Raw genomic sequence first — 9,055 nt, 5'->3', positions numbered from 1 at the left:
GTGCGCACAGGGGGCGGGAGCCCAAGGCAACGGCCCTTCAGTTCCCAGACCCCCGCCGTGGCCCCACGTGGGTGCTGCCGGGTGTCGCGGGCAACCCGGCGAGGCCCCGCCCCAGGGCCCTGGAGCCAGTGAGCTCGTGTTGGGGGCGGGGCCTCATGGAGCGCCCCGCCCTCGGGGGGGCGGAGCCACTCTGGGGAGGTTTAAGAGCGCGGGACTCGGGCCTTGCACAGCTGAACTTGCCCAGGGGGCGCGGAGCTTCGGCGCTGGTGTGCCGGGCAGGGCGCACCGCGCGGCCGCCACCCCACTATGCTCAAGCGCTGCGGCCGACGCCTGCTGCTGGCGCTGGCGGGAGCGCTGCTTGCCTGCCTGCTAGTGCTCACGGCCGACCCGCCACCGCCCCCGGTGCCCGCCGAGCGCGGTCGGCGTGCGCTGCGCAGCCTGGCGGGCCCCTCGGGGGTGGTCCCGGGGCCCGGACTGGAGGCGGCAGCGGGGCCCCGGGCGCTCGTCCGCGAGGTGCACAGTCTGTCCGAGTACTTCAGCCTGCTGACCCGCGCGCGTAGGGACGCGGGCCCACCGCCCGGGGGCGCCCCCCGCCCCTCCGACAGCCATCCGCGGCCCCCGGCCGAGTCGCTAGCGCCGCACGACGTCTTCATCGCCGTCAAGACCACCAAAAAGTTTCACCGCGCGCGCCTCGACCTGCTGCTGGAGACGTGGATCTCACGCCACAAGGAGATGGTGAGCCCCCCGCGGCCTGGGCAGGCGGGCTGGGGAGAAGGCACAGGCTGTATCTCTCTCTAGCCACTGGGAATATCTAGGGGTGATGATCCCCTTCCAGCCCAGTTTGCCTGGTGGGGCCACCCTCCCCATCACACTGTTGTGAGAGCCCCAACTGGGGATGGTCCCCAGCCAACCTCCAGGGCGCTGGGTGGCCCACACTGACCCTCCACCAGCTACCAGTGCTTAGGGTTGGTGCCCTGCGATGCTTTTGGCCCCTCAAACACTGGAACTAATTAATAGGGAATTCTTGTCCCCAAACCTTCCTAAGGCAGATTCTGCGTGGGGCATCTGCCCTGAGCTCAGATCCTTCCCTGGGAGGAGAACTTTCCTCACGGTGGAGTGGGGGTTAGGACCCCTGGGCACAACCTTTGCAATGGAGTGGGGGACAGATCAGTGCTGAAGACATTCTGGATTTGAGGGAATGAGAGAGCGCTGGGTTTCGAGGTCTGTTTGGGGGCCTTCTCTCCACAGTGCAGGAGTCTGGAGCCTGGAACCCTGTGCTTAGTACATCCTGGCTGAGCATCGACTTCCTACACACACACATAATAAAGACACACCTCACTTTGAAAATCTGCCTCCAGGCTGCAGCAGGACCGTTGGGTTGGGGCAGGACAGGGGCAGAGTGTGAACCCTGCTCAGGCAGCGGTGGTGGGGGAACACCCCCAAGCTGGGATATTCAAGGGACTAACTGGGCATTTGAGGTGAGGGTGAAGGACCCTTGACCCAGGTGGGGTCTCAGAGAAGACTCCACACCTCTTCCTCCTGATTTGAACCCTTGAGGTCTGGGGGCCTTCTGGCCTGGCTGAGCCTGTTTTGGGGGCAGGATCCTGGTGAGGTCATGATGGAGGCTAGGAGGGCAGGGTCCTTTCTAGTCCAAGCATGGGGAGGGGGCCCTGGGAACCCCAAGGCAGCCTCCTGGGAACGCAGCGTCCCTTTCCCAGGGGCTCAGCAGGCTGGCGGGAGGGGGCCGCGGGGGCCGCGGGTTTTGTTTGGCTGCTGGGCCGTTAGGATTCCCAGCGCCGGGCGGCTCTCACGCCGGCCGCTTGGGCAAGGTAACAAAGCCCCTTTCTCCAGTGGAGAAAGGCGTCCGGCCTCTTGTGTGCAGCTATGTGCTCCATGGGAACCGCCGCCGGCGTGCTGGCCACTCAGGTTGCCTGGAGATGAGGGCCTGTGGGGCCCCCCCACATCCCTGAGTGACAGCACTTGCGGGGCACCATCCCTGAGCCAGGCACCACCCTCCGGGACTCTGCCTCCCCGCTGTGTGACCTTCGGCAGTGTTCAGCCCCCTCTGGGCTGCCACCAGTTCTCACACCTCCCATCTTGGGCTTTGGGGGCTTTCTCCAGCAGAGGGGATGTGGTCGGTCTCAGGTGCCAGTCCCTGTGAGCTAGGTGGCCTTGGACAAGACCTAGGGCTTCTCTGACCCTCAGTCTCCTTATCTCTGAAATAGAGAAAGCATTGCCCTTCCAATAAGGTGCTGTAAAAGAGGACTGGCAAGACCTGGGTGTGGGGAATGAGCACGGTGGGGCACTCAGAACCCGGGTGGGGGCTGTCATTCCCTTGGACCCTTAGCTTCCTGCTGAAGGGCAATTCAGGTTTCCTTTTTGCCAGCTGACCCCACCCAGGAGAGGCTGAAGCTGCCCCAACAATCAGTTCATGTGTCACAGCAAGCAAGAGCCCCTCTTACCGTGTACTGTAGGGGAGGGGTCCTTGAAACTCTTTCAAAACAGAGGATCCTCCTTTCCCAGCCCTGTGCAGGGTGATTCAGACCCTGTCTGACCGGGGAGACTCAAGGAAGTCAGGGTTGCACTAGGGGGAAACCCAGAGAGGCTGTGTGAGCTGGAAGTGGGCATCTGACCCATGCTGGGGAGGGAGGGGCTTCCTGGAGGAGGTGCCATTTGAGCTAGACTGGGAGTAGAAAATGCCCTGAAAGGGCAGTTGGGCATCATGAGCACGGGCCTGGGGGATGTGCCAGAAACTTCTAGCCACTGGAGTGACCTGGGCGGGGGTGGTCAGCAGGGGCCACACCACGACAGGCCTTGAAGTCCAGGATGAGCGGCCGGGCCTTTGGCCGACACGTTCCTCCCCCATCCCTCCCAGGAGTGGGCCAGGCTGCTGTGGCTGCCACCGCAGCAGCCACAATTGTTGGGGGGAGAGCTTGGCATCCTGTGTTTCTTTGAATCGCGGCTCCAGGAACAATGCTGCTTCCTGTGGGTGCCCCCCGCCCGCCCTCCGCCAGCTCTGCTGTTGTCAGGGAAGTGGGGAGGGGTCTGAGGGGTTCTCGCTCCTAGAAAGGAGCAGCTGAGATGGACTAGCACCACCTCTGTCCCCGGTACAACCGCAGGCTGGGGGCTGCCCCTCTGGGCCTCAGTTTCCCCATTTGTGCCCGCGGTTAGTAACGGTGCCCTCCTCCCAGGGCCGTTAGGGAGAAGCAGGAAGAGAACTGTTCTTGGCATTTTGCTTGGGGCTTATGTGAGCTCTGGTTATGCCCATTGCACAGAGGGGGAAACTGAGGCTCTGAGCAGTGGGTGAGGCCTGTGGCCAGGCAGCCCAAACCTTCCCTCCTGGTTGCTCTGTTGTGGGGAGACAGGAGGCCCAGCACCCTCACACCCCCACAGCCCCACCCCTCCAAGTACTCCTCACTGAACAAAGGTGACTTTAATCTCCATAGCCTTGGGCTGGGTTTTTAGGGCACCACCAAAGCGCGGGAGAACAGGCCTTGCTTGATCTCATTAAGAAAGCATTTTCCTTTTAATCCAGTGGCGGCAACGGCGCGTCTGCACTGGCCGGCCTCAGCCTCCCACGGCATTCCTGGGCTGAGGTGCTGGGGAGCGGGCGGGGGGCTGGATGCGAGTCTGTGCGTGTGGGCTGCCCTGGGGTGTCTGCTCTGGAAGGAGAGGGTGCATGTGTGGAGAGGGTGCAGAATGAGCCTGCCACCCCTCTTAGCTCTAGGCCCACCCAGCCGGTGGCCTTGCCCCAGCATGGGCCAGCGTCTGGGGTCAGGCTGGGCAAGGAGCCGGGGCTGCCGGTTGGGGTGGGTCCCCCAGGTCCCTGGGGGTGTACTGCTCTCTGCGCATGCTGGCTCCTCCCTTGGACCCATCTGTGCACAGAAGGAAACCGAGGCCTGGCGGGCATGGATGTGGGGGTTTCTCCTGCTGCCTGTGCTCAGAGGACCCGCCACTGGGCCCCCAGCTTTGCACTCAGCCCCGCCTGGGTGCTCTGGGCGGCACGCGCTGGGCGGGCCAGCCAGAGGAGGGAACATTCCTCCCCGTGTGCCGACCAGCCCAGGCGGGCGCCGGCAGCTCCTGGTCCCTCTCTGTCGGCCCCCCTCTTCCGCGGAGCAATCCTGGCAGGGGTGGCCCTGTGCCGGCACAGGTGGAGCCTTGCTGTGGCCTTGAGTGAGGCCTGTCTGCGAGCCCGGGTTTCCTTGTCTGAGCAGCCGGCGGGGGTGCCTGGCTGCCCGGGTGCTGGGGACACTGATCCCTGCACTGGGGCATGTGTGGTTTCCTGCCTCAAGCCCGCTGATGGACGGCACCCCCTTAGAACCCGGAGGCTGCTTTGGCTCAGAGAAGGTGACCAGCTCAGCTGGCTGGTCACACAGTTAGGGGTGCGAGGGGCCCAGCTTGAGGGCCCAGCCCGGAGGACTGCAGGGCTGTGGCCGCACCCCTGCCCGCTGGACCTTGCGCCCAGCCCGGCCCAGTTAACCAGGCCAGCTGTATGGTAATGGGCCGCTAGGCCACTCCCGCTTAACGCGGCTGAGTTCCCCTTGCCGCGCGGCCCAGGACAAAGCTGGCGGACAATGCCTGGTGATTCATCCTCCCTCCGGGCCCTTTGTCCGACAGTGCTTGGCAGACGCCCAGCAGAGGCCTTTGTCCCCCACTGATTGAGACTTGGCTTCCCAAAGCCGACCTCCTCTGCCCGTCCCCCCACCGCCCTCTGCCCCCTCCCACAGGCCGGGCACTGTGTCAGTAAGGGTGTGTGCCCCACCAGGTGCGCAGGGCGGGCCAGGAGCCTGTTACCTGGCGCGTGGGCGGGGCACCCCACCTGGCTCGTGCCTGCACAGCTGCCGGGTGACCTTGGGCCCAGCTGTCGAGGTCGGGGGTGGGGTCTGCCTGAGCCCCTGACCCACTTCCACTCAGGCTAAGCACCTGAGCCCCACTCTGCACAGGGGGAAATTGAGGCCCAGAGAAGGGTGGGGCAGTGGCATGACAGAGGGGTCCCGTGAAGCCCTGGGGTGCCCAGCCCTGGACCCTGCAGTGGACAGGGGTGGGGGCACAGAGCTGCCTGTTCAAGGCCGTATTTCTCCCTGCAGACGTTCATTTTCACGGACGGGGAAGATGAAGCCCTGGCCAGGCGCACGGGTGAGCCCTGGACGTGGGGAGGCGAGGGGGGCTCCACCCCAGAGGAAACCCTCCCCTCGGGAGAGGCCACCGAGATCACGGGCCTGGGAGGGCAGTTTACTCAGCGGGTTTGCTCAATGCCCTGCCCCACCACTCGCCCCCACCCCCAATTCTTATGCAAATGAGGCCCTTTCAGCTCCCGGAGCTCTTTGAGCTGCTCTGGCGGCAACAGGTGGCTGGTGCTGGGAAACAGCGGCCTGAATGGACAGGGGCGGGCGGGGCGCCGGCGGGGATCACCAGGCCTGGGTCCTCTCCAGTAGGGCAGGGCGGGGTGCCGCTGCAGGCACAGCGTGGACCCAGAGCGCCCGGGGACAGACGGCCACCCACCCTGGCCTGCTCTGCTCTCACTCGGCCCGCCTGCCGTGTCACCCCAGGCTAGGCTGCCCTCTCTGAACTGTCTCCGACCCGCTCACAGCCCCTCCCCTTGTCCGCAGGCAATGTGGTCAACACCAACTGCTCCGCTGCCCACAGCCGACAGGCGCTGTCCTGCAAGATGGCCGTGGAGTACGACCGCTTCATCGAGTCGGGGAGGAAGTGAGTGCTGGCCTTTGGCTGGGGCCCAGGGAGCGTCCCCTCCTCGGGCTCCTGTCCTGGCAGCCCCCCCCCCGCCCCGCCATGCCCTCCCTGACGGCCCTGCCTCGCCCAGGTGGTTCTGTCACGTGGATGATGATAACTACGTGAACGTGCGGGCCTTGCTGAGGCTGCTGGCCAGCTACCCGCACACGCAGGACGTCTACCTCGGCAAGCCCAGCCTGGACAGGCCCATCCAGGCCACGGAGAGGGTCAGCGAGAACAAGGTGGTGAGTGTTCCAGCCACACAGGCCTGTCCAGGGGAGGAGGCTGGAGGTGTCCCTGCAGTTTACAGGCGCAGGGAGAGAGGGTCTGGGGGGTCTCACCACGTTCTCCCTCCCACAGCGTCCTGTCCACTTCTGGTTTGCCACGGGTGGGGCTGGCTTCTGTATCAGCCGAGGGCTAGCCCTGAAGATGAGCCCATGGGCCAGGTGAGTGCCCTGGGGCCCCAGTGAGGCTGCCCCAGGTCCCAGGGTTCCCCTATGGCGGGGCCTGGCTTGGTTCGTCTTCCCTGCAGCAGTAAGCCCAGCCTCAAGTGCACTGGCAGGTGGAGTCGTCCCTACCACTGCCCACCAGCCACTGCTCTGGGTGGTCAGCACCCAGGTTGGGCGGGACCCCTTCCTGCACCTGGTGACCCCCGACTCACAGAGAATCATCAGGCTGGTACGGAGGAGGGGACCGTTCTGGGGCTCAGGGAGGTGGGGAGCTGCCAGCGTGAGAGCCCATTAGGGACACAGACTGGTCTGCAGGCTGCCCCGCCAGGCACATCCACCTCCTCTCTGAGCCTGGCCAAGCACTCCATACGACACTCTGCCCAACGGGGTCCTGCCCAGCTCCTGCCTCTGCTCACTCTGGTGCTTCCCTCCCACAGTGGAGGCCACTTCATGAGCACGGCCGAGCGGATCCGGCTGCCGGACGACTGCACCATCGGCTACATCGTGGAGGCCTTGCTGGGCGTGCCTCTCGTCCGCAGCGGGCTCTTCCACTCCCACCTGGAGAACCTGCAGCAGGTGCCCACCTCCGAGCTCCATGAGCAGGTGTGCCTCCCCAGGTGCTCAGGAAGGGGCTTGGGACTGAGAAGGGGCTGAGAGAGGAGGGGAGGGGCCGATGGGAGGGAGGAAGGGAGGAGATGGGGGGAGGTGGGGAGGAGGTGGGGTCACTGTTCTAAATGGGTCAGGAAAGGCCCTGCTGTCAGCTGCCAGCCAGGCACCCACGTCCCCCACGCAGGTCCTGTAGTGCATCCTTCCCACCTTCTGTCTCAGTGGGACACGTGGTCGGTGCCTGTTGGGTCCCCCGGGTCAGTAGCTGCTCTCTGGCAAGGACTAGCTGAGTCCACCTTGGACATGATCTCTGGAGTGTGCAGAGCAGGGGGCGTGGTGCCACACGGCTCACAGACCTTCCTTCTTGGTCTGAGGGTGTGCAGAAGGCAAGCCTGTTCCCTCATTCAGAGCCACACGCCAGCCTTGGGCAGAGCTGGGGTGGGGGGCATTGGGACCCCTCCCGGCATCACTCTGTCCCTCTCTCTGCAGGTGACCTTGAGCTACGGCATGTTTGAAAGCAAGCGGAACGCTGTCCACATTAAGGGGCCCTTCTCTGTGGAGGCTGACCCATCCAGGTGAGGAAATGGAGGCCCAGATGGGGGCTGGCTTACATCGGGTCCCCTGGGGTCTCCTGCAGTTAAGCAGCACGGCTAGGAGGGCCTGGTGCTGTGAGCTCAGCCCCCGACTCTGTCCCCACAGGTTCCGCTCCATCCACTGCCACCTGTACCCGGACACACCCTGGTGTCCCCGCACTGCCACCTTCTAGCAGCTTGTGGCCGAAACCCTGTCCCCGGGCACCCCTGGTATCCAAAGGGCCCGGGGAACCCTGTTGTGCTGCCCTGGCCTCGGCATTCGAGGCTCCCCCAGGGCTGTGCAGGTGTGTGTACTGTGTGCCCATCCGTGTAGCAGACTGCTGGGCGGCTCTGCACCGCCGAGGAGCAGGCAAAGTGCCACCTGTCCGTTTTCCCCTGCTCCGCCGGGTAGCGGCTCCGGGCCCACGTCCCAGAAGGACTTTTACGTCAGGGGTCACTCTGAGGGTGGTTTTATTATTACTCTGAGGTCTTTGGGCAGTGTGGGGACCGGGGGCCACTCTGCAGCGCTGTGCAGGGCCCTTCCCTCCTAGGCAGGCCCTGCGCGGGGGACTCCTGCACCCTGGGATCCCGCTCCTGCCTCGGAGCCCCCAGGACAGCTCACGCTGGGTCCCCCTGCTGAGCTCTGGCCTGGGCCCTGCGGTTCAGCGTAATGGCAGCCCCAGTGGCCTGGCAGTGGGGGAGGTGTAGCACCCCCCGGGGCAGGGGTCTGCCCGGCCCTCTCAGCTGTCTTCCCTTTGTGATGGGGAGCCAGCTGAGCATTTTATCTCCTCTCTGAAGTAGAGAGAAAGTCGCCCATACTGGGTGTGTCTGTAAATATTGTGACAGTATTTTTCACTGTGCTTGTTTTTCAAAGGGGGGGGGGTAAAAGGTAGGGTGTTTTTGACCTTTCTTTTCGGGGGGGGGGGGGGAAGGCTGTTATTTTTATCTTTTCTGTGGATCAGAAAAAGCAGAAGCCAAACTTGGGACATCTTTGCTGTTAAAGCTGATGGAAATGTCTGACACTCTGTGTATTTATATGTCGTGGAATCTGGCCTCTTCCTGCCCACCTCCCGCACAGAACCTGTCTCCCACCAGCCCAGCTCGGCGCACCTGGCCAGTGGGGCATGTTTTGTCTTCTGTTTTTCTTTCTGCAAAGACATAGCTAGGAAAGTGAATGATAAGGGAAAAGTTCTCAGGGAATTGAAGTGTGTTGCTATGGTGACGTCCTTTGCTGTGAATAAAGATGCTCTTTGGGGCACCCCTTGGCTGGAAGTTGCCCTGAGCTGCAGGTCGGTGGGAGGTGGACCCAGCTGGGCTGGGGGCTTGCTGGGTGGAGACCCCCAGGCCAGCTATTGCAGGAAGGTCTCTTGTGGCTCCCGCCTAGGAGCGGGAGGCGTTCTGAGCCTGCAGGTCTTAGTCGACGGGCAGCGCTGAGGCTCTGCAGCCGCGGCCTGGGCCAGCCTGGCCCTGGACAGCTGCCAGGGAGTCCAGCTCTCTCTGCAGGAGGACGGGGGCTGGCTGTGGCCTGGCCAGGGACCTCCTTACCCGGCTTCACCCCTGTCACGGGCACGCAGACGGCACATTGTTGCCCCCTTGTGCAGATGGGGAAACAGGCTCAGAGCAAGTGATGCCCAAGGTCAGGTCTAGCTGGGCTGGTAAAGAGCTCACACTCTGAGGCCAGCTGTCCCCCACTGCCCA

At 64.1% G+C, this 9,055-nt stretch overlaps 1 protein-coding gene across 2 annotated transcripts; it reads left to right on the top strand.

Moving 5' to 3' along the window:
• Positions 1–216: 216 nt before the first annotated feature.
• LFNG (LFNG O-fucosylpeptide 3-beta-N-acetylglucosaminyltransferase) lies at positions 217–8,615 on the top strand. Of its 2 annotated transcripts, none has more exons than XM_031471300.2 (8): positions 217–735; positions 5,088–5,136; positions 5,610–5,709; positions 5,822–5,972; positions 6,091–6,176; positions 6,617–6,782; positions 7,275–7,360; positions 7,485–8,615. In XM_031471300.2, the coding sequence occupies exons 1-8, from the start codon at positions 307–309 to the stop codon at positions 7,549–7,551; spliced, it is 1,134 nt and encodes a 377-aa protein (XP_031327160.1). In that variant the 5' UTR covers positions 217–306; the 3' UTR covers positions 7,552–8,615. The 2 variants fall into 2 exon arrangements, with proteins under 2 accessions (XP_031327160.1, XP_010997884.1); XM_010999582.3 differs by having other exon boundaries at positions 219–735; positions 5,822–5,975.
• Positions 8,616–9,055: the final 440 nt, after the last annotated feature.

Source organism: Camelus dromedarius, chromosome 24 (genome assembly GCF_036321535.1).
Source record: "Camelus dromedarius isolate mCamDro1 chromosome 24, mCamDro1.pat, whole genome shotgun sequence".
NCBI classification, from domain to species: domain Eukaryota; kingdom Metazoa; phylum Chordata; class Mammalia; order Artiodactyla; family Camelidae; genus Camelus; species Camelus dromedarius.
This window is presented reverse-complemented; position numbering and strand designations above follow the sequence as displayed.